A 25,401-nucleotide genomic window follows, 5' to 3' on the forward strand; every position below is an offset into this window, starting at 1 on the left:
CAGTCCTGAGTACAGTCTCACTCCGTCTCAATCAGTAGCTTTTCTAAGCTCAGTTACATGCAATAGCAGCTTTGATTACAAAAATAGCTTGGATTTCTACAAGACAAGCAAAGTTTGTATATTTAACAAGATGCAGCAGAAATGCAAGTGAACTGACCTTCCAACAGGCTCCGTTTGATTCTAGTGGTAAGGAGCAACTCTAGTCATCAGAGAGTGATCCAGGAGTAAACAGCCCCTCTTGCAAGAGAAAGGCCTTATTTTTCATTAGTTATTTTACAGTGTTAGTATTTTATTTCTTAAATTTCCAGTGAAGTGTTAAGTTTCTGAAAAAACCAAACTTCCACAAACAGGAAACTCTTAGCACCTCAGATCAAGGGATAAACATAATCAACCTTATTAAACCAACAAACCAAGTTTATTTATAGAAGTCTGTACAATTGTAATGAACTATGCTAGGACACCAATGAAACAAAGCAAACAAATCTCTCCCTAATGAGCGGGAGGTGTAGTCACTCACCTTTACATGCACTTAAAGGAAAAAAAGATTACAGCTTTCATACACAGTTCTGTAACTATTCAGAGTACTTTCTTGATGTATTGTTCTCAATATAAGAGAGCATGACACTTTACTGACTGTTGCCTCTCTCAAGAACAGCATTTCAGCAGCATCCGGAGACTTTAAGAGGGTAAGTGGCAGTTTGATAGTTGCAGATTAATAGGACATAGTCCACCATTCATTTCCACATTCTTAACTCTCCTGTTTTGTCTCCACTAAAAGTTTCTTGCAACACTGTACAGGTCAGGTCTCATTGATATTTTTGACTGCAGTACAGACTACCTGTGTGTTACCAGATGTAGAAGTTCACTAATACCAACGCATCAAGGGCAACCATATTAAAAATACTGAGTCTGGAGTTAACATTACCTTCAGAGACCACTGTTCACTGCACCCCAGAGCTCTGAGGCATTGCCATGGGAAAATCAACTTCTGAGTTGCTTGATTTTGCAATTATTTCTGCAAAGCATTGGAGAGTGATTATTGTGAAAACTGGCTATTGCAAAATAAGTTTTGATACTTTTTTATTACAAATCTTTAACATCATTGAAGCTGTTGAAAAAACAAAATCATGTCAAATGCGTATCTACACAGTGAATCACGATGTCTCCTATGAAGTTATCACGGTATTCCATGGATTCCATAAATCCACTCTTAAAAAAGTTAAAAGTACATATACGTGAGAGCCTACAACAACTCCAGAGAAGCTGCTAAAAAAGGCCATCAAATAAAGCAGTCTATGATTACATATTTACGGAATAATCCATGTGTCCTAGAATTATGGACTATTCAGTAAATAAGTACAGAAGTATCCCTAATTTGTTTACATGGTAGATTATAGCTGCTTCATAGGTTGATTTCTTTTTATACACAGTTCATAGTATCAATCTGCACACAATTACATGATGTTTCTTTAAAGCTACTGTTAAAAAAGGAATAAGAGAAAGTTAAATAAGAACTAGATTAAAGTTTCATTAAGAATCCAACAAGAAAGTTATCAAACACAGGTTCAGACATAACCAGTGTATGATTTCAGAAAAATAGTAATGCTCTGACACAAAAAGAGCATCAGCATTTTCCCTCTTCGGGGTCCCCCAGAAACATTCCTATCCAGTTCAGTGCTTAAGTTAGCATATTCGTACTGGCCTGAGTAGGAACAAACACGTGCTTGCACGCTTACCTGAACGAGGGCCTCTAACCTTCTAGACTTCTAATTTTCTTTTAATTTAGTTCTTAGCTCCATATATTCAGTTGTATCTTGTTTGGAAAAGCTCTTTTTAAAATGTCACTTATATTTACACTTTGATTTTTTTTTATTTTTTTATTATTTTATTTTTTTTAAAACACCTGAGTGATAATTGAGCTGTCACCTTGTGTCCAGTCAAATATTCCATAAAGCCATACAATTCTTGTGCTAGTGTTGCACTCCACATGTACCAGTTTATATATGAAAAATGCACATAGGCTACCTCTCATACATTACCCACTGACCTTTCTACTGTGTCCTTACTGTGTCCTTCCCCTTTCACACAAAGTGATTTTATTTTATTTATTTTTTGTTTGTTTGTTTCATAGAGCCCGGTTTAAATGGTTCACAATGCAAGAAACAAACGTGAGCTAGAGCCCAGTGAAGACACGATGACTTAACAAATAAGTAATATTGGAGTCTTGGAAAAGAAACTAAAGCCCAACCAATGAGCACCCCAGGGGCATCCCAGAAAGAGCTACTCCACTCAGTCAAAGCTGGAGACTCCAGATGTGCTACAGATGACAAGTCCCACATCAAGAGCTGTGTACCTCTCTCATCAGTTACGTGAAAGTAAAAAAGGGAACATGAAGTTAAACAGCTATATCAGCCAAGCCGTTTTAGTAAGAAGAATCACATTTAATGAGTTTCTTTCTTGCAATTTCAGATGCTCAAGTACAGCTGGTAGAAATTCAAAACAGCCGTAAAGAACTGTGACAGACGGATACAAATAGTACTGCAGCTTAAAAATGATAAAAAACACCTGAAAAAAAGTCACACAACCCTCCCAAAAAAATTTACACTTTGAACCTAAGCCAGTTTTTGAAGATTCCCTTCTCCAAAGCTAGGATGAAGGAGGAAGAAGAGGAAGAAGAAAGTGCAGATGACCTTCCAGCCACAAAGGTCTTGCGCCAATGTTTATTCACTGTGCCTGTGGTGGTATGTAAGGGGAGATCACCAAGTGCTGATTCTGCGACCACCAAGAGATTCCTACGGAAATCCAGACCTCAGGCTAATACTGAACACAGAGTAGACCAACGAGCTGCATCAACAAAATAAAATAAAAAAAAAAATCAAACTAAAAGAAATGGGAAGACCCCAAATAGCACAGATCCACATTTGTGAGGGGGGCAGGAGGAAAGGGCAAGAAGGGAGGTCTATACAGTAAATAGTTGAATGGTTTATGTTACAGATGACTGGCAGTTTTAAAGAGTCTCTTCCCAGCTCCATTGCTGCTCCAACCCAGAAGGGAGAACTGAAAAGGGAGGAAGAAAAGGTAGGACATCATGGAGCATGCAGGATCAGAAGCAGCAGAGTGGGCGTGCTCAAATAAGCCCCCGCCTCTTTTTGTAGTCCTCCAAATTCAATGATCTCCGAGGGGCACCATCTTTTGCTGGTGGAGCCTTGGAGGTGATGGCCAGTGCCTTAGATTCTGTTGGGGATAAGAGAAAGAGTGAGGACCAAAATAAATGAGAACTACCAATTTTTACTTTACTTCTTGTTTTTACTGACAGCTTCACCACAAAAATCACATTTGGCTTCTCTGGTGTACATCATGTTAAAAGTTAACATAGCCAGTATCTGGTTGCTTATCTTCAAAATCGCTTCATTTGTTAAACTTGCTTTCTGCCAATAGAATTACTTTCATTTCTTAAGAAAACTACTCTGCAGCATATTGAAATCACAATACACACGGAGCCTTTCATCTCAGATCTTCGACAGATCACCATCCCATTAGAAAGAATAGCAAGCACAAGAGAGACAAATGAGACGAAAGTAAGACTTCTTACCCATATCTACAACACACACCTTACACACACTTTAAATAATCCCAATTTTTCCGTTTTGAAAGAAGACTGCACTGAACAGGATACAAGTGTTGTCAAAAGACACCATCCATACTTAAACCTGTATCGATATTGTCTCTCTACCATACTCTTTTCAGCCTCCTTTCTAGTTCTCAGTGTTCTGTGCCTAGCCTTTATCTGCTTGCCAGCTTCCTGTAGTTCATAATTCGCATTCACACTACTATTCTTGCCACCCTACCAAATTCTAGTCTCATATCCAGAATTCCAACCTTGATCTAGTTTGGAAGGACTCAACCTCTTCTACTTCCCCTTCTTTATAAGATTTTAAATGTATGTCTGTAAGTACACCTTCATTCTCTTTCCCAGTATTTTGGTCCCCATACATTTTTGCTTCAACACTATGGGAAATACTTAAGTCAGCAAACAGCAGCTTGATTTTTGAACCTGCTGCTTTACCAATACTTTATCCGCATAGTGCATACACAGATTATGGAGTAGGACATTACAGATACCCAGAATTTATCTGGTTTCAAAAGCAACTAGACAAATTTGTAGACTAAGTATCAGCATAGATATCAAAGCTTATTAAATACAACACACTCAGATGTTTCTCAAGGATTACAGAAGCCACAGATGCTGTAGACTGGAAGAATGTATCAGAAAACTCGTTACCTAGTTTTCTCCCTAGGCATTTGGAGCAAGGATACAAATATATACAGGCTTCCAGTGTAACACAATCCAGCTGCTCTTGTTTTCTCAGTGAATGTCACTCGCAGACATACCTCTCCTTCTCAACTGAAGACACTTGCTACTTGCCAAGAAGACAAACACAGATCCTTTGCTCCCATTTTCAAAAGCCCACCATTGACTCTGAAAGAACTAAGCTCTACCATAATGATCTGTGCCATCACACACCCAAACTCAACTGGAAAACGTACCAGAACTGGGAACCTGAAGATCAATCTTTACATCAAAGTCATGTACTTTGAAAAGATCTTCCGAGAGATCACTGGCTGATTTAGAGTTCACATCTTTATCCTTCCCTTGACCCTGGAAGAAAAATAAGTAAATTTCCAACCCTTATGTGTCTAGACAAAGGTAACAAGAATACTTTTCAGCCCAGCTTTCATCACAAACATATTTAGTTTAGCTTCCACAGTGCTGAAGAAACTTAATTTTCTTTCCCCGTATAAGAAAAAGCTGTTCTATAATAATGCTTTGCAGCATACTTATTTCTAGAGCTGAAGCATGCACATCTATTAGTCATAACATTCTAGAGCAAAGCTGCGATGGTAGGAGGGAACACAAAACAGAGGCAGAAAATGAAACTTGCCTTACTCATGTCCTTTGGAGCATCTGGTAGTACACCAGATCCGTATTTTGCATTTAGCTGTGCAAGGATGGCAGCTTGTACAGCAGGATCTCTGGACTGCAGGGGAAAATAAAACACTATTTAAATTGGTGAAAAACTATACTGCCATTTTGTTGAGACAGTGCTCATATCCATTAATATAAAACCAAAAGAAGATATAGATCAGTTAGCCCAGTCTTCAGGATCTTGAAGACATTAAGACATCCTGATACCTATGTAGTGCATCTGGTAGTACTAAACTAAAAAATTTCTGCAGAAAGTCTTTCTTTGAGAAGATAGTACATTTCTCGTTGATGCGATCTGATCCTGTGACTGGTCTTAAAACTGTCCTCAGGATTGCTTTTAGCTTACAGTTCTGGCTGAAACACTCTATTAGTGACAAAGTTATTAAAAGATTTTTCTTTACATGGTAATAGTTGTCTACCATAATGGATCTACTCAGCAACTATGATTCTTCTTTCTAATAAAGAGATTTTATTGCAGGGCCTGAAATAAATAATTATTTCCTTGTTAATTTGTAGAGACTGACAAGATCCCACTTGACTTTTTTTTTTTTTAAGTACTGATACCAGAATTGTATATTATTTCAGAACATGTTTCAAAGCCAAATCGTTTAGAAGAGCTGATCACTCAACTTTGTTATCCATCATTTATACAGATATGGATTGCAATAGCAGGTTTTGCCACTATCACAGTGGAAGTTTGTGTTAAACTACTCCATTCATCACAGGCCCAAAATGTCTGGTCTCTTCTTTCCTTTCACAGATCTTTAAAGAAAATCTCAACCAACTAGAAGCAAAACTCACACCTAAAGAAAGCTGTTTTCCCAAAGCTAACTAAATCAGTGTAAAGAGTAATTCTACTTTTCTATTCTGCCTAACAAATTTGATTTCCTTTTACGATAAGATCACTCATCTAGTCGGCCAAGGGAAACCAGCTGATGTGATCTTTTGACTTCAGCAAGGCTTTCAACACGGTTTCCCATAAGATCCTACTGGACAAAACGTCCAGCATACAGCTTAACAAAAACATCATACGATGGGTGAGCAATTGGCTGACAGGCAGGGCTCAAAGGGTTGTGGTAAATGGGGCCACATCAGGCTGGCAGAAGGTCTCTAGTGGGGTCCCTCAAGACTCTATCTTAGGGCCAGTCCTCTTTAATGTCTTTATAAACGATTTGGATGTAGGACTACAAGGTGTTTTGAGCAAATTTGCTGATGACACCAAACCTGGAGGAGTTGTAGACTCGGACGAGGGTGGAAAGGCCTTGCAGAGAGATCTGACAGGTTGGAGAGCTGGGCGATCACCAACCGCATGAAGTTTAACAAAAGCAAGTGCTGGGTCCTGCACCTGGGACGAGGCAACCCTGGCCGTTCATACAGACTGGGCGACGAGATGCTGGAGAGCAGCCCCGCAGAGAGGGATCTGGGGGCTGTGGTTGACAGCAAGTTGAATATGAGCCAGCAGTGTGTCCTGGCAGCCAGGAGGGCCAACCGTATCCTGGGGTGCATCAAGCACGGCATCGCTAGTGGGGCAAGTGAAGTGATCGTCCTGCTCTACTCTGCACTGGTGTGGCCTCACCTTGAGTGCTGTGTGCAGTTCTGGGCACCACGGTACAAAAAGGACAAACTGTTGGAGAGTGTCCAGAGGAGGGTGACGATGGTGAAGGGCCTGGAGGGGATGACGTATGAAGAGCGGCTGAGGTCACTGGGCCTGTTCAGCCTGGAGAAGAGGAGGCTGAGGGGGGACCTCATCACAGTCTACAACTTCCTTGCGAGGGGGAGTAGAGGGGCAGGTGACCTATTCTCCACAAACACCAGTGATAGGACCCACGGGAACAGGGTGAAGCTCAGACTAGATATCAGGAGGAGATTTTTCACTGAGAGGGTGGTTGCGCACTGGAACAGGCTCCCCAGGGAAGTAGTCACTGCACCAAGCCTGTACGAATTTAAGAAACGTTTGGACTCTGCACTAAGTCACATGGTCTAAACTTTTGGGTAACCTGTGCAGTGCAAGCAGTTGGACTTGATGATCCTTATGGGTCCCTTCCACCTCGGAATATTCTATGATTCTACATATAAGAATTTTCTACAAAAATCCAAGGCAGATTTGCACCTCCACATACATGCTCCTACCACTCATGTCCTTTATAGTTTTATGGAGAAAAAAAAAAGTATTGCTTTTTCCTTTTTGGGGGATAGTGAGACTAGAACCCCCTGGAGCCCCCGAGCATTATAGCACATGGCACAGTTAGGAACGAGTACAAATAACATTTTCCTTCCTAATCCCTGCATTATTACATTGGTTAACATTTTTCTGCATATTGCCTCAGTTGAACTTAAATATTACACTCACATTAGACACTATTGTGGGCTTGCACTGCCGCCTAGTAAAGGGGTCCATTTGTTGGTTTTTCATACTGTGACTTTCAGCCTGAAGAAGAAGCACATTGTTTTGCAGTTAGCTACTTGCATGGTTATAAATCCTCCCACAGCACCACAGCCATGCAGGTAACTCACCAGCAATATATAATATCAAGGTTAGAGACAAAAACAGTAACAGCATTACAGACCAGAAAGATTTTGTAACACCCACAACCCTACACTTCACAGAGCAAAACTGCCCTTACTGAATACAACAGAATATAGCCACATAACTTGCAAGGTAACTGAGGCTTACGTATTTCTTAAGAAGCTTCTATTCTTAATAGAAGCGTTACTACAGAGAACTGACTATTTCGTCTACTATTTCATTCTCTGAAGTCTCCTTTCCGATTTTTTTTTCCCCTTACAGAACGTGCTAAGTCACTATTACAGTCAGTAATCTCCTGAGTTGATCAAAAAGATAAAGCAATTTGCTTAAAACAAAAAAAAAAAATCACGTCACTTGCCTATATAAAAGGTGTTATAAGATCATTAAAAATGAGTAATTTCATCATGCAATTATCTTGCTATGCATCATTTCATCTCTCTATGCACAGAAGCATTAATTTGGCATTATTTACCACGAGAGCTTTCTCAGACTCAACGATATTCCACTCTCTATTTCTCTGGTTGATGTAACTGCAGAAGAAAAAAAAAAAAGAGGGGAAAAAGAAAAAGAAAGTGACTGTCATTTATCAACCTCTATACAATAAAATGCCTATCAGCATTTTTACATCTTCATCTGATTACAAATTACTCTTACACAACACAATTGCTATCCTGGTTATGAGTTTTTATCTTTGACAGTTTTAACTGAATGACACATAAAAGGAAGTAGAGAGGGGCAAAATCCAGAGATATCATGATATAAGCTTCATGAATACACTGTACAAAAAAGGAAACAAAGCCTTACAACTAGATCACTACCGATTTAACTGATTTCTCCATGTCTTTTGGTTGATACTATTTTAGAAAGAAAGTTCCCAATATCTGTTTCTTACCTGATTGCAGAAATGTTTTTTGTTCGCTGACGATCCAGGGCTTCTGCTCTCTCCTCAAGTTCATTAAGCTGATCTTGAATCTGTTTGGCCTTATCTTGGTCCCCCAAGTCCTCAGCCATGGCCTTCAACCAAACAATAATTCATTAGATACTACTCTTTACCACAATGCCAGTCAGAGAAACGAGTGATAGATGCACAAATCAGCCAGCTAAACCCTATTCCAGTTGCAGGTGTTCTAACCCCATATACCGTATAGTATATACTATATAGAATATAGTGGAGAGCTAAAATTTCCCTTCAACTTAAAGCAAAACTGGACCTCTCATTCTGAAGGATTCCATGAACCTTTGAAACACCTGAAAGTAAAGATGACTTAGGAACACTAGTCTCAGCATGACTAGGACAACTCATTTAGATTAAGTTTTAATATTGCTGTTTGTCAGCCCAGGAAGAGACCGATTATTTCTTCAATTGTGAGTTGCCACTTATTTAAGCAAGTTGGAGGGTCCCCTACTAAAGCATCAGACAGACAACAACAGTAGCTTATTATGCCACCTGGTGACAACAAAAGGCAATTGCACTCCTCTGCACTGTTTACAAATTCACGCAGAGTAAAAAATGACCAAACACTACATTTAAGTCAAAGAACACAGAACTAATGATTAACATGATCTTTGTTTTTACTCTGAATGAAGCATGAGGATCTTGAAAAACGGCTGCACAAACAAAAACAATGTTTTACATCTTTGTCCTCAGGGATACTTAAGACTGCTTGTTTACTTGTCTGCTGGGCTTTGACTTCTCATAACTGTTAGGTCTATGCATTCCAGGAAGTTGACATGTAAAACAGTTTAAAGGCAAGTAAAACCCTCCAGTGTATTCTTTTAAATATAAATTACTAGTCATAACAAAGTAAAAACTCAGTCAACACTGAGCAAAAAGACAATTTTACACTAGTTTTGAAGTCAACTTTCAAATGTTACTAGTGAGTATCCTGCAAAAAAGTTAAAGGAAAATTAGTTCCTGAAGTAAAACTGCTTAACTTCTAGTATCAGCTAGTATCGTTGGCAATTGTCCTTAATGAAGGAATGCAACAGCTTAAACTGGATTCTACGTGTTCTGAACCCAGCAGTGAACCTTAAGAGCTGCCTCTTAACTGCATAAAGTCAAGCTTACTGCTGACTTCTGCCAAAATCCAGACAAGCTCCAGTTCTTCTAAATCAAAGACTGCATTAAGTTTGTAAGCATCATCTCATCTCTCACCTTCTCCTTTAACAGCTGAGTTTTCTTCATAGCATAATTTGGAGGGGCTTTTCTGAACCTTTCCTTCTCTTTCACAATCTGTAATAACCAGAAGAAACAGCAAGGATATGAAGGTATGAAATGTCTACTTTAATACTTAGACACTAGAAGCAACAGATCAGTATCACCTAAGAAATGTACTTACTGCCACAGAATTTTACTCATGCTCTTTCTCTGCTGTTGTTTTTAATTTGTGAGTTGGTAATGAGTTACAGCTCCATTCCCCACACTTACGACCTATAAAAATCTGATGCTAATCACATTCGGTCAGTATGAAGCAAATATTAAGCCGCAGAAACTCTGATAAATGCATCTATGATGATGCTGTTAGCTTTCCAGAACTTGAGAACTAAGTTGCCACACCTGGATTAGGAGTTCAAAGCTCTGCAACACAAGTTGAGGAGGAAGGTAACAGGGCACAAAGGATGAAGTAAAGCAGCAGTCAGAACCAAACAACAGCTGGATCACCAAGCTATTCTATCCAGTTACACAATTTCATTTTTTCCTTAGGAAGAAGATACTATGATAATTTCACTTTGTAAGAACTAATGCTCTACTCCATGAGTTCCTTCCACCTTTAAGCATCGCAAGAGCCTTACTACAACACGCTGTTTACCTCCTCAATGTCCTGGTCATTAAACTTGTAGTTGAGGGCTTCTTTGATGGACACTTCCTTCTTGTTTATCTCATCTAGTGTGGGTAGCTGCATTCCAGCAGAGAACATCTAAATACAATAACAAGTTTAGTTTTCACTTAGAATACCCGTAGCAGAAGGCTGCTTAGAAGAAACTGAAGTCTGGCAAACTTACCGCTTCCTTCCACTTCATGAACTCACTTTCAGTAAATTCCTGATTTGAGACAAACTCCAAACGAAACACACGCTGATCGCTGCCATGCCTGCAACAAGAAAATGCAACAACCCTTTCTTATGGTACAGAGCTGTGATATTCTATCTTTAAGTAACAAATTGACCCATGAAGTCCTGAAATAGACACTTAAGGCTACTTTTTGCTCATGTGCTATCTATTCTTAACTTCAGTAAGGTCTGACAGAGTTCAGGAGCCTAAGTTAGCTCTTAGTACTTAGTAGTAATACAAAGGAATACTTCACAGCAAGTTTGCAGGAAATGGTCAGTTAAGCAAGTAATACGCTCCGTAGTGAAGAGAAGCAGACTTAGAATCACAGAATGCTTCAGGTTGGAATGGACCTTAAAGATCATCTAGGTCCAACCCCCCTCCATGACAGAGAGTCCCTTCTCCAGCTTTCTTTTAGACCCTCCTTAGGTAATGGAAGGAGGCTGTAAAGTCTCCCCAAAGCCTTCTCTTCTCTAAACAGAAGAACCTCAACTCCCTCAACTTGTCTTCAGAGGAGAGGTTTTCCAGCCTTTTGATCATCTTCAGCTTCTCTCACACCTGAACCACAAGTACCCTGTTCGGTGACCCATTCCATGATCTTAGGAAACACAAAGTTCTTTCATGTTTGGACCAGTAGAAATTGCCTGTAAGCAGTACTGAATTGTACATTGCTGGAGCCAACCCCTGCATGATTTCCCATTCATTGGCTAATCAAGGGCCAGTAAGCCTTAGAGACTACATTCTGTGGAGCACTACCAGCTGAACTACCACTGCTACTAACCACTACTAAATGTGGTTGCCATGGTGTAAATTTCAATCAAAACATGAGCTCTCTCCTGAGAAGCTATTCTATGTCATGATGGATTTAGATAAGACTTCTTTCTGTTATTCCACATTTGCACCCACATCTATTCTCCACATACTTATCTGTTTCTCCCAAATGGTTAATATCTTCTTGACCTATCTTACCAGGATGTTTTGTATTGGAACTGTTAAACCTCATCACACAATCCTTATAAAGGCTGTAAGAACAACTAAGAAATGATACTATATTCAGCTTCTTCCCTACAAAGTACTATTTCTGTCATAACACATACACCAGACCTCATCATGTATACCTTCAAATGATGCATATTTCTAACACCTGATTATAGCAATAGTGGTGAAAACATAGGAAAGAATAGGGCAAAGTTCAAGTAGTCTATATGAGCAATCATGGGTTACTAGTGCAAATAAACGGCTCAGCTGTCAACACAAACATAAGTCTCTGCATGAGATTTTTAATGATTTAATTATGGATAAGTGTTGGAAATCAAACAATAAAACCACAAAAAAAGCATCCTAACAGTAAAAGTCATTGCAAGGCCTGATTTGTTTTTTTAGCTCTCATCTCCAAACCACTCCAAACCAGGGAACATCGCATGCTATAAGAAGGACACCGATTTGTGAACTGATGAGGGCTTCTTACCGCAACTGTAGTCCTTTGTTTGTCCGGGTACCACCAAGTTGGTAAACCTTTGCGGTCTCCACCACACCAGTTATTTCAGCAACCTATACGCAAAAGAAAGGATGAAAGAGGTTTTTGTGTGTCTTCCTAGAACATATCTGACATATTTAAGCCTTTTCACTAGACATCAAAAACCTTATTCTAATTAACCATTCTAACTACATCAAAGAAAGCAGGACTCTTCAGTGTACCTTATCAGGTACTCAATCAGTTCATCATGTATCACCTTCGAGTTGGAAAACTCTATAAAAAGCTTGATGCATTTTTGCATCTTTTCAGTCTAACTCCTAGCCAAATGATGCGCACCTTCCTGTTTTGTTTACGTTAAACTAAACTAGGGTTAATTGAATGTCCCAAATGAAATACACCATAGCTATCCACATACTAAATGCAGCCCTTCTGGGGACCATTTTAATGCAATTTTAGACAATATTATTGTATCCTATGATTGTGCAGTTAGAGCAATGAAGCTCTAAAACAAAACTGTGCTCTAAATCCCCTTCTCTTCTGAAGCTCACTGATGTACTAGAAACCCTTTGTAAAGTGAGAACTGAGACCACAGAGTAACTTGAGAATATTCCCAGAAATAAGGAATGACTCTTACTCAACCTTGCTTGGTCAAAGCAGAGTCCTGAATTCTAGTTTGCAATACAAATGAAGAGACAAGACAGCATGAACCAAAGCTGAAAGAACAGGCTTTGTTAGTGCTCCACGATCATATGATACACACACATGTATACACCTTGTTATCAATTAGTTTGATTTAAAGGTGAAAATTTTGAAACAGTTTATTGGCCTAACTGGTCCCATTGATTTATTTGCCTTTAAAGCAGTCGCCTCCACTCCTCTGGCACCAATTATGCTTTCTGGTTATAAACTTTTAATTTTTTTTACATTAACCACCCAAAAAAACACAGGTACCACAGTTTATACTAAGCTGCAAATATTGTATTACAGAAAAAGAACTAAATCCTTTGGAACTAAACTCACCCGATAAACAGGTTTGCTGTTGTGATTTCCAATACCAATACGGACAAAGCAACCAGTGACTGTCTTGGCAAAGAAGGGCATATGACACCAGCGTTCGAGCTTGTGTCGCGATAACCGTACTCGGTTCAGTTCTTCAGGCAAGGACACTGGCTGAGATTTAGGAGGAATTTCTTCTTTCCTGATTTGAGAAAGTTGAGAAGGAAAAAGGATGATTATGTCTCTATTTTTTCCTGAAAAGGGGGCCCTGAGCGAGATGCAGCACACTAGTTGACCATAGATATATGAATCTTGCATTAAACCTTTCTTAATGAATGCTAAGTCCTAGTGACTAGACTTGTTACCTCTGCTACCACAAGACAGACTCATGCACCAAGACAGCTTAAAGGCTAAAGTTTTAAAATAAGTCATATCTTTCTTTTTTTTTTTAAATAAGGCATATGTTTCTTATCTGCTAATGTGCCAGGGTTCTGTAGCTGCTGAACAATAGGACTAAACAAATCTGTAAACAGTGTAAAGGGGGCTCAAGGCAATACCTTAGACACACTGATCTGCTCCCAAGTAATTCTCTAAAGCAGTATGTACCTACACCAGGTGATTACCTGTGCTTATGAACACACAATAATCACAGTCCACCATTTACTACTTACTCTTCCTCTTCATCAGAGGATGAGGATCTGGATGAGCGATCACTTTTCTCACTAGACTTGTCATCCTCTTCCTCCTCTTCATCATCAGAGTATACTTCACTAGTTTTTAATGGCTGTTTTTTTGCAAGCAGTTCAGCTGGGGAAGAGGAGAGAGAACAAGGAAAAGCATGCTGTGATTTTTTTTTAAATGAAAGCTTTCTTTCTGAGATGATACCTCATTGATTAAAAAAGTTTAAAAAGCAGCAGTACAACAGAAAGCTGTTAGTTTTACATTTGATATAAGTGCCACATGATTAAAGCCACTGGTAGGCTAAGAATGCCATTGTATATACTCAGACTGAGAAACTAAAATAATTTAAACGCATCTTAAATCTCAGTTATATTTATCTTCAGCCTCCCAACTTGACTGCATGTGCCATACAAGATAGGCTAAGAATTGAATACATACAAGTTAAAACTATCATGATCAGACAATTTATTGTTATTTTGCACCAAAAAAAAAGTATTATATTTAGGGTAGACCACAATCAAAACCCAGCAGTAAAACAAAAAAGGTTACATTAAAAGTCCATGGCAAGAAGGACAAGATGACGTGCCTGTGAAAAATAAGCAAACGTATACAAGATAGCACAAGTACAATAAATACGGTTTGGATTATTCAGAGATCAAACAACAGAAGCTAAGCAACCAATTCAAATTAGACATTATTTAGTAAGTGCCATTCAGTGGACTACTAAGAAAGTTTGCTTTGTTCTCAGACCATTCTGTATGTGGGAAAAAATATAAATTAAGAGCCAAATGTACGAAGTAATTTCCTAGGTGATTATGTTGGTCAGAAGACCAAGGAAGACGCAGAGAAGGAGTTCATTCATCCAAGATGCAGGATTGCTGCATTAGTTAGAAATTAGATAGTAGCACTCAAAATATTGTAATGAGGTCTCAAAAATTTATAGTTCCAGCAACAAGCCTTCATACCTGTTCTGTTCTTCCTTTTCTCTCTTTCTGCTTTTAGCTCTTCCATTGCCTGAGACTTCTTGTCTAGTTTCTCATCTCGCTTTGATCGCCGCTCTTTGTTATGTGACATGACCTAAAAACATGCACAGAAAATCACTCCACATTGAAGTGCAATAATTAAAAGAGTTTGTTTGCAGACCTTGAAAACTTAAAATGAAAAATAAACTCAATTTTAAAATCGTGGGTTTTTTTTGAAGTTTGTTTTTTCCTAGTCTAGAGAAGGGGAAATTGATCTGAAGCATATTTCTTCTTTGTACTTCGTATCAAAAATAGTTAACATTCATTCTTCAACATTTCTGCCACCAAGTTTAATCCCCAAACTCCTCCTTAAGATAATACAAAAAGACTAGAGAAATAAAATTGAACTAATGCTGCAACTAATACGTCATGAAGAAAAAGTGGGTAAATGTTAGTCTCACTGACTACTACCTCTGCAAAGCCAATGCACTTGTTTTGTCTTCAGTAAATACAAAAGATTTGTTAAAAGTACTAAAATCAGAAATAATGTAAGTCTTCTAATATTTTCCATTTCTTACAGGTCTGTCAAGAAAAGCAAGTAACACAGAGTGCAGCTTCTACAATAAGATGCAGTCATTTAAGTCAAGTCTTTTCTGTAAGGTACTGTAAAAAAACCCTGCATACAATGATTTAATATTTATATATGTATGTGTATATGTGCACACACTCTACATATTATGTGTATATATATGGACTATATATGTGTACATCCATATGCAGAGTTGAGAGGTGCCTGAAGATGAGACTCATTGCACTTATTATGTACCTGAAGGAAAACTCATCTTACCTAGCTTTATTTAGGTGTTAAACGCCTATTCCACTAGAAAATAATGCAGGCTGAATTACCCTCTGGAGATGTCCTCCTATGTTGCACAGACAGACAAGTGACAACAAGTGTAAACAACTAGTTCATAGATTGCAAGTTAAGCAAGATTAATCCTATCCTATCATGGGAGCATAACTGCCCAGACTTTTTAAGTTAAGGGTGGGACCTTAACTTCGAAACTCAGCTATTTGAAAGTATAGTTCAATTACACAGGCCTCACACCCTGGGAAAAACAAAACAACAACAAAAAAAAACAGGTATTGTCCTCTTTATGCTAGAGATGGAAAAACTTTAGAATTACTTCTGTTCCTCTTAGCATTCAAGCCTTGCCTTTGCACATCATTTAAAAAGCTGAGAAATTTCTGGCCTGCCCTCTCAAACTTCGACTTGTAGAAAAGACCACATATGAAAAATTTCAGACTGCATGATAGGTCTTGTCCCAGAAACTACAGATGTTGCCACACCTTTTTATTCGTTTTGTGTTTTCCATTGAAAGGAGTTATGAGTGCATTCCACAGCAGGCCAAAGATGTTTAAAATCAACTGAAAGGCTAAAGATATTTAAGCATCTAAATGAACCAAATTCTGACCTGCTTACCTTGCTGTTTGACATTAAGGGCAGGGGCAAGGAGAGGCAGGGCAAGGAGAGGCAGCATCCCATCCCCTGCTGCTGGGGGAAAAGAGTTTATTACTATGGACAGTTTCATTTCCTACCTGGGATTCCTGTATCTGTGTGAGTTTCTTCTTCTCCTGCTCTTCCTCTTGCTTTTTCTTTTTCTCTTTCTTTTCTTTCTTTTTTGCCGTTTTTAGTTTCTTCTTAATTTCAAACCTATTAGCAGATATTTGAAACAAAGAGTGCATGAGAGAATACTCCCTCCCTGAGTGAGCAAAGTACCACTGAGATGCTATGTGAAAATCTTATGCTATCTTATGTGGTTAGTAAACCTCAAGGAACACTTCCACTGCTAGGAATGCTAGTTCTTATGCTGTTCCCCATTCCCCATCCGTATCTCCTCTCTTCCTTAAGAAAAATAAGATAAAGAGAAGCTGACCACAGAAAGGTGCAGGCTTACAGAAGGTGAGAGCTAACCTGAAGGGCTGGGAAGATCACATAGTAACAGAATCCCCAAAAATCAACCCTTACTTCATATTCGCCAGAAGAACAATCACTGCATACTGCCTCCAATTATAAAAACAATTGGCTATTTTATGTAATTTGAATCTTAACAGTTAAAAACTCGGTTCTTTAAAACCACTATCATGCTAACTTTTTCCTCCTGAAACTTGACCTTTCTACTGGCACTGGTCTGCATAAGAAAAAGAAGTCATAGTGAGTCCTCCTTCAGCTGTTATAGCACATTCCATCAGGCTCAGGAAGTTTCTGCGGTTTAAGCACTCCTATTTCTACCTTCCCTAAACGTGTCATCCTGAAATCTCATTTTCAGCCACTGTATTCAGAAAAGTAGTGATTCCACTGGAACCGTCCTGTGACGGATTCTACTGCAGCATGGATGGAATGTTGCTTTAGTTAAGTGTGCATGTGAACCAACAAGCAAAAAAAAAAAAATGCAAAAATGCAAACAAAATCCACTTATCTTCCAGTAACGCTAATTTCAGGTGTGTTATCCACATGTACATTACATGGGCCATTCCTTTCAGTCCTTTACAACTGGATTTTGTAGACAAGAAACTGAAATGCCAGATGAGCTTGTTGCCTTTTTACGCCTTAAACATGAAGCATAACACACAGGGCACAGGCATCATACTACATGCAACATCTGCTGTAATCCCAAAAAACTCCCAGGAAGACATAAATATAGGCAGCATTTGAAAAGACTCAACTTATCATAAAAAGTGAAATTGCTGTCCTTCCCAGCCTCCACTTACTTCTACCTGCCAACTCCTTTACACAGAACAGGACAAACTTGTTTAAGATTAAATCAGAAACTCAAGCTTAAATTGTTTAGCTCGTTTGCATCAAGTATTCTCCAGCAGTCATTTTAAAACCAAAATATTTTGTTACCGACCTATGATAGAAAATCAGAAAAGCAGCGGCCTTCTACCTGATCTAAGTCCACTCTTTCACCGATTTTAATCCCTTTGAGGAGGGCAGCAGACTAGAGAAGACACTGAAAGTAGTATTAAAAACACATTCAGACAGTGCTCTAGCTTTGGCTTAGACAAATGAGTAGTTGATTTTACTGGCTTGATTCACACAACAGATATTAGTCATCTAGAGAAATTTCTCACTGACTAATAGAAAAGATAAAAGTCATTGAAAAAGAAATAAATTGGACAAAACTTGCCCCACTTTCACCAAATCTTTTGCTAGATATATGGGGAGGAAAAAATACTACAAGGAAATTGCCTGACAGAGCAATATTATAGTAACAAATAAAACTACAACACCTATGGCAGAAATCCACAAATGACCCCTTGAGTATGATGTCCAACACCACTCACTCTTCTTTCAACATCCCTCTCTTTTCTATTAGTCTTCCAACCAATTTCACATCCATAAAGAGGTAAACCCTAAAACTGTTCCATGCTTCACCACTGTCTTTTGAAAAACTGCCGAAGCTCTTATGCGCCTTATGCTTTGTCTATTCCTGAAGTATCAGCATGTGATGGCCAATACAGAAAAGACAGAGGAGAAAGCAGTCCTACTGACTCTGTCTGGCACCTAGTGTCTAAAATGGTATATACAGCTAGAATAGTAGTTGGCAACCACACCCGTTCAACACCTAGGAAATTTCCAGAGACAGACATTTCCAAGAGTGCGCAGGATTTCTGTTATACACTTCTAAACTAGCCTTAAGGATAATTGATGTGAAGATCTACCATGAAAAATAATTTGTTTTAGTATGCTGAATGCTTGGACCCCAAATACAAGTGCCCAGTCAGTACAGTCTCCATACAGAAAAGTCCAAATTAAGAATAAAGAAAAGCTATCTGCAGAGAAATAGAACAAGCATTTAGCTGGAGAATATTTATCCTAAAACACTAGACATTTCCATCTCAGTTTCCTATACAGCAATAGCTATGAAAAACAATGTGGGGAACAGCAAATTCACGTGAACGCACATAAAGTTTCTTTGCTGTACAATTTGACATTATGCAAAAGTTAGTCAGACTTCACTGCTTGCACTCTGATGTACTGTCTAGCTGTTTTCCCTATTTTCTGCCCCCTCCCCATTTAAAAAAAAACAACCAACATTTAAATAGGCTGTCTGCAAGGCACAGAAACAGAAGTTTGAGTTAGCGTTCCACATCTACTTCATAAAAATGAAAAAATATATATTTTGTACAATATGAAATACATAGAATACATTATACGTCACTGTTAATGTGTTGGATTTAGTTTCAACAGTTTAACTGAACAATGCATTGCAAAGGATTTAATTCAGAGCTGTTTACAGTACACCCTGTATGAGTTTACTATCAAATATTGACAGATAAGTTTACCTTCTCTTTAGCACTTCTCTCTTCTCTATCCGGTTAAACAGTTCCTGCTCTCTCTCCTTTTCTGTCATTTGTTCCAATCGAGCCCGGTCTTCTTCATCTCCCATAAGATCTTCTCCATAGCCATCATGGAATTCCTCATCTTCAGATGAAGAATCTGAATCCGAGCTAGATGAGGAGCTGTTGCTTTCTGAGTCAGACACCTCTCCTAAAACACAAAGTCACAAGACAGTGAAATTCAGCTGGGGCAAAGGCCAACCACTTCAGTGTAGCATGTTAGCAAAGGGTATTGAGAATGAATTCTGTACTTGTCTTTCACTATCCTAAAAGTACACATATCATGAAAATTAATCCTACAAAATACTTTAGTACTGAAAGACGTAGCTGCTACAAAAAAATAATGAAACAAGTAGTACTACAGGTGAACATAAAATGTTAAGTAAAAATTCTTAGTAGAACAAGAAGATTCTAGGAGCTCTCTTGATTAGTGTTAGGGTCTGGAGGTTAGATTTCTATGCCTACATACTTACATCACTTAGCAGTTGCTTGGACACCCATAACTTTTAAGTGTGCATGCACACCTCAAATGCCACTACAAAACACCACCAATATTCCTTATTTTATAGCAACTTGAGGAACCAAAATTTGTCATTTGAAGACTGCAACAATATGAATTGCTGCATCACAAGATGAAGTTAAAACACACTATCCTCGTAACTGACAAAGTCACGATGCTAGCATCGTGATCCATCGTGCTCCATCACTCTAACAAGCCCTCCCCATTTACACACGGAACAGCTGAGTCCTCAGCAATATTGGGTAACACTACCTTTAAACTTGATCCAAGTCCAAGTGCTTTGATTATCTTACCTAATCAACCACATTACACCAAATCCCAAAAGCAAACAGATACTAGAATTCTTTCCTCCACTTTCATTCAAGCCTCAGTATTTCTGGAAACTTCCTGCTTTGTAACCTTACTCTGTCAACAGCCTTCATTGCATGTACTTATAGTACAGGTTCAGTCACATCATGCTTTGGTCTGTCTCCACTGTGCTTAATACTAATACACTTAAGAAAGCATGTGAATGAACTTAGTCTTAACTTTGTTTTTTAGTATCAACTGAAATCGTAACTAACCACCTGCAAACTGTCATAGCCATGATAAAAACATGAAAGAACACAGAAGTCTGCCTAGCATAGGAACAGATTCAAGAGTCATGTAAAAAAAAATCTGACAGTTATAGTCATGATTTCTCTTCTTCAATTTCAGTATAAACACGCAAGTATCCCGATTCAGAGAAAACATAAGATAAGCTCTTATTTGCATTATGTAAGATTACACACCTTTCTCCTTGTTGTCACAATAATTCTGGGAAGCCAAAATACATCAATCAGAAGAAAATGCTACCCAAACTACAGACAGTACAAGCTTGAAAGAAGAAGAGAGTTCTCCAGGCGAAAGTCAAGTAATCAAGTATGTTGTACATTCTTCAGTTGAAGCAGTATTTAGCGGTGCATTTTTAATGGTGCACTTACAGCAATGCAATGTGGAATTACATTATACATACTTCAAGCCGTGGCAAGTTCAAGTCATCCAGACTACCAGTAACACAAAGAAAGCTCTCTGAAGGTAGTCTTTAATATAACCATTTAATTTTACTCTTCAGTGTGTGCAAAGAAGTAACTTTACTTGGAATTTTGCTCTAAATAGGTGCAGAGGTGTTATCTTACCCTCTTCAGGTGCTGAGCTCTCAGCTGAGCTGTCTTTATCTGAGCTGCCTGAAGAGGCAGCTTTGTTTGTCTGTTTCTTCATGGCTCCTTTCTTCTCTGCTTTACCCGCTTTTCCTTTTTTCTTGTTTTTAGAACCTCCAACAGTCCACTGCAAGGAAAAAAAAAAAAAAAAAACAAGAAAGAGATGAGACAGGACTATCACTCTTCCCTCCCTCCCCAAAAACACTGGAGTAAAAATGACTGAGAAACAGTCTGATATCTGACAGCAACAAATCAATCACACAAAAAGGAAAAAAAAAAGCCAACAGGTAAATTGTTAAATGAAAGCATTTTATGGTGTTTTTTTTTGTTGTTGTTGTTATTGTGTTTTGGTTTTGATTTTTTAAAATAAGTTATCCCTGCAACCCAAAAGTTGGCAGAAGAGTCCTTTTGAAAACAATGAAGACTTCAGAGTTCAGTCTATAATATCGACCAGGGAAATAAATTACTGAAAACATTTTCCTAAAGAAAACAAATAATAGGAGTCTAACTTTATCTGTAAAGGCTACCTTCAGTTAAATAATATGAAATGGAAGAAGCAACAAATTAGTTTATCGAAGGGCAAAATTTAGATCACATGAATGCACACCAATTACATGAGTTTTTCAGAAATCTCAGTTTTGGCAGTTCACAATACCTGCGTAATTTTTAATGCAAACCAATAGTATACTCATTCACAGACAGTACTGCCACCTTCTGCACCTTATGTACAGTGCAGAAGTCACAATCCAATCAGAATCACAGTTAAAAAAAACAAGTGTCTAGGCTTAATTTTAATTTTGTCTTAACATCAAATCTTCAATTTAGACTGCAGTTTCCAAGTTCAGAGCTTATGCCAGCACATATGCACAGGCATCAACTTGAACCACCAGAGTCCCAAGAGAAGAGGCAGTATTCACTTTACCATGAGATTACTTGTTACATTTTTCCATTGTCCTAACCACCTGGGTAAAGCCAGAAGGGAACAGAAGCAGTAAGGACCATCTATGCACGATTTTAAGGCTTTACAGTATTTTGCACCTCACTGCTTCTAGAAATTCTTCTAGGGATAAGATATATTTATTCTGAAATGAACTACTTTCAATGTTATATCCTTCATATCATTATATTACTCTCACCCTTTGCGCACATCATCCGTTCCACCCACCACCTCAAGTAAATAATAAAAAAATGCTAATTCAAATTAGCAAAGACTCTTGCAAAACTGAGATCTTGCACTGAAGAATCGTTTAGTTAAAAGAAATTCTTTACATTTGACCTCTGCTGCATACAAACTTCAGGCTCCATCACATTTGACTACTACTTCTGTCTGAAGAGGTACCACCTTCAGATTGTTTTGAACCTCGGGGTTCTCCAAATGAAACTCAACCTAGCAGTCAGAAGCTACTACCTCATCTCTTAGTACCCTTAGAATTTCATAGCTTTTGATTACAGTCACAACTGGCTTTGCACCTTCCATATTAGTGCTCACTTCATCATCGTCATCTCTAAGTGTCAGCTGTGCATTCAAATATAATGAATTCAAAAAGAGCAGGCAGTTCTCTTTTCTGCGGTCAAAGTAGAGCTACCTAGTGGTGAGCCTTTGATTGCAATCTGTTCCCCAATCCATTATGCTCCACAGGTGAGAAACTCTGCTCACAAAGCATCCAGCTTTATATCAGCCTGAGCTTGCATTTACGTCTTTATTCCCTCCCATATTCAGGTTTCACTTGTTTGGTGTTCCGGTGCTGCTGCCTAGCTTCCCCAGTATTGCCAATAATTCTCCTGGTCTACCATGCCCAAGTAAATCAATGAAGACCAAGCCTATATACAGTGTGGATATGCTCAGATCTCAACATCACGGAATCACCTCCTAGGACTAGGATAAGTGAAGTTTGACTATTAGTTCAACAGCTTACCTACTGTTAGCAGACCAATGAAAACACAAGAGTGAGAAAACGAGACCGAGTATTCACTAGGGAGGAGCAGAGCCCTCTGAACAAGGGATGCAGAGGTGCTTCCCTTCCCAGAGCTCCGTCACTTTTTAGTGTTCCAACACTGAATTATAGCTTGCTGTTTAACAAGAAAAAATAAAATCACAGAGAAAGCCATACTATACGCACACAGTTATATCAAGACCTTGAGAGGTCATGCTGAGATGAAAGAAGTTCGGATCAGATGGAAACAGCAGGTCTTCAGTAGTTAAGAAAACGTTTAATAGCTGTAGATACACGTATTACAGAGTGCTGTTCTCAGCCTTCGACTCACAAGGAGGCTTGTGGAGAGAGCTCAGGGCCTGAGAGATGGAACTGCAGAGAAAACTGGGTGTAAACTTCTGAGCAACATCAAGAAATCTGTCCTCACCTAGGAATTTTCACTTTGGTTTCTATTAGACCCTGGAGATTACACTATCTTGCTGTGCACGTGACCTCTACATCTTCCAAATCACAATAACTGGTTGTCACCTGCCAGTTTCAGTGCTTCCATAAAGCCAAGTTCTTCCTCAACTGCCTCAGGTGCTTCAGGGGTTTTTCAGTTATCCCAGTCTCTCATGAACGTCTGATTATTCCTGCAACCACTACAGGACAAAAAGGAGGATTGATCAAAACTTGAGGGCAAATAAATCATCTAAACCAGGACATACTCAGTGCAAGGGCTCTTTTAGGCTCACAGTTTGCTCTGCAGGCTCAGGGACGATCAGTTGTCATTTGGACACTGAATGGCCACTCAGTGTTATTCAGCGTGGGACTAGCCAACACCAAGTTTCTTCTTACATCAGAGGAAGAGATAGCTAAGTTTAGCAGGTCAGGGAGAAAAAAAAATAATATTTTCTTTTTTTTAAAAAAAAAGAAAAAAGCAATACTGGAAAGCCTTGAGTTGCTTGGCAGCTTGCAGCCCAAACCAAAGTCCTGAGCCCCTTCCTCATGCTCTAGGCACACCTGCAGAGATCAGAAAGGCAGCCACATGTTCACATGTACCATCAAGTAAAAATGCACTCCCAGTTAGGAGTCAGCAGCATTTGGTTGCTCTGCTTCTCCTCCCTCCATCTCAAACAGCAAACAGTAACCATCCAAAAAGGAGGTTTTTCCAAAAATCTGTCCTCTGCTGCAGCTTCTCCAGGTTCCTTCTTCCGTGCTCCGATCATGCAGAGCCAGTCATCGCTTCTCACATGCTGTCCACAGCCATGCCTCTTTGCACAGCCCCTCTGTTCACCACTGCCTCCATGACCACCAGCTGGAACCCTTCATGGTTCCAGATGCAGCAAGTCCATCAACCCAGGCAGAAGTGTGCTGTAACATTGCTTTCTGCTTATTGTTCAGTACAACTCAACAATACAACATTATGGCTCAGTCACAGGAAGCAGCCAGAAAACATTTCAATTTCTCCTCCTGCTTCAAAGGTTCACAGTGCTAATCACTCACATATTTCCCCAAGTTGTCCAAGTTAAGCCACAGTACCCAGAACGGACTGCCAACAACAAAATGCCATTAGAAATCAGCCGGATTTAGAAGTTAGCTTCTACAAAAGCAACTACACAAGATGATTGAAGAAAATCATTTATAGTTCAGCAAACCCAGAACACATTTCCACTAGGGAGATGAAATGAGATTGAGGTGAGGGGAAAAAAAAGTGAGCTCCAACAGTACAGTAGCCTGAATGCAGCAGTAATTTTACTGATGCTGCTCGGATAGTCACTATTCTCTTCTGTTCACACAGTACCCAAATGTATTGTCCACTCAAATTTTCTTTTGCAAGTAGGTATTCTCCCTGCTTTTTACATCAAACTGAGCAGAGGTGCACAACCGAGGTCATGAGCCCATTCTTGCCATATCTTTCCTTCCTGGATACGTCTTTCATAAAGAAAGGGCAAATAATAAGCCCTAACTTCAAAACGAAACAGATCCCTTACCAACATGTTCCTTTCCTAGGCCAGATAAACTTACATGCCATGACAACACAACAGCTTATGTGTGAAAAAGTACCTAGTGTTAGCCCAGCTTACAAACTGTCATCTGTTCTTCTCCATTAATACCTGAGGAAAAAAAGGCAGTCCTCCATGCAAGTCATCAAACTGCATTTCCAGCCTGCAGACAACAGCAGGCAGAGATGTTATGATATGGCAGCATTTATTGTCTTTGGGATTTCTCAAAGCTGGGAGAACTCTGGAGAATTCCAAGAACTACAAGGAAGAAAACGCTCTCCGCAACTATTGTTAAAACCAAAGCGTGAATAGAAATTCCTCATTACTTTTCTTGCCTTTCAGTCTGCACCTGTCATTCAGGGGACCTCAAACAACTCCACAATGACAACAGTCCAGCAATTAGGAAACTTAAAGGGCTGTGTTAGGCAGGGAGAGGAGACTTGAGATGTCAACACCAAAAGGAAAAGGAGACACAAGCAGGCAGAGGAAAGATGTTCTTAAGTCACAGAAGAGGTTTTGCCAGGAACTGGCTGAATGAACGTTTCAGAGGTCACAACCCACTCGGTCCTCCCCTATTGTCTGAACATCACTCAAATCAACTCACAAAAAGGTAACTAAGAAAAAAAGGTACATTTAATGGGTTTAATTTAAATTAAGCTGCAAGTTAACATTTACTCTAGAATTATTTTGAGACATCCATGT

The 25,401-nt window shown here is 39.0% G+C and overlaps 1 protein-coding gene across 1 annotated transcript in view; it reads right to left on the reverse strand.

Moving 5' to 3' along the window:
• Positions 1–396: 396 nt before the first annotated feature.
• The window catches only part of RTF1 (RTF1 homolog, Paf1/RNA polymerase II complex component), a 31,890-nt gene continuing 6,885 nt past the window's right edge, over positions 397–25,401 (reverse strand). The window contains exons 3-18 of the mRNA XM_035327564.1: positions 20,760–20,907; positions 19,029–19,233; positions 16,278–16,392; positions 14,682–14,793; positions 13,707–13,842; positions 13,060–13,237; positions 12,031–12,113; positions 10,518–10,605; positions 10,325–10,432; positions 9,670–9,747; positions 8,407–8,528; positions 7,987–8,044; positions 7,338–7,415; positions 4,944–5,039; positions 4,549–4,660; positions 397–3,234 (exon numbers count right to left, since the gene is read on the reverse strand). Coding sequence (XP_035183455.1) covers positions 3,128–3,234; positions 4,549–4,660; positions 4,944–5,039; positions 7,338–7,415; positions 7,987–8,044; positions 8,407–8,528; positions 9,670–9,747; positions 10,325–10,432; positions 10,518–10,605; positions 12,031–12,113; positions 13,060–13,237; positions 13,707–13,842; positions 14,682–14,793; positions 16,278–16,392; positions 19,029–19,233; positions 20,760–20,907 — 1,824 coding nt within the window. The 3' untranslated portion in view covers positions 397–3,127. The remainder of the gene's footprint in view (positions 3,235–4,548; positions 4,661–4,943; positions 5,040–7,337; positions 7,416–7,986; positions 8,045–8,406; positions 8,529–9,669; positions 9,748–10,324; positions 10,433–10,517; positions 10,606–12,030; positions 12,114–13,059; positions 13,238–13,706; positions 13,843–14,681; positions 14,794–16,277; positions 16,393–19,028; positions 19,234–20,759; positions 20,908–25,401) is intronic.

Source organism: Oxyura jamaicensis, chromosome 5 (assembly GCF_011077185.1).
Source record: "Oxyura jamaicensis isolate SHBP4307 breed ruddy duck chromosome 5, BPBGC_Ojam_1.0, whole genome shotgun sequence".
Classification (NCBI taxonomy): Eukaryota; Metazoa; Chordata; class Aves; order Anseriformes; family Anatidae; genus Oxyura; species Oxyura jamaicensis.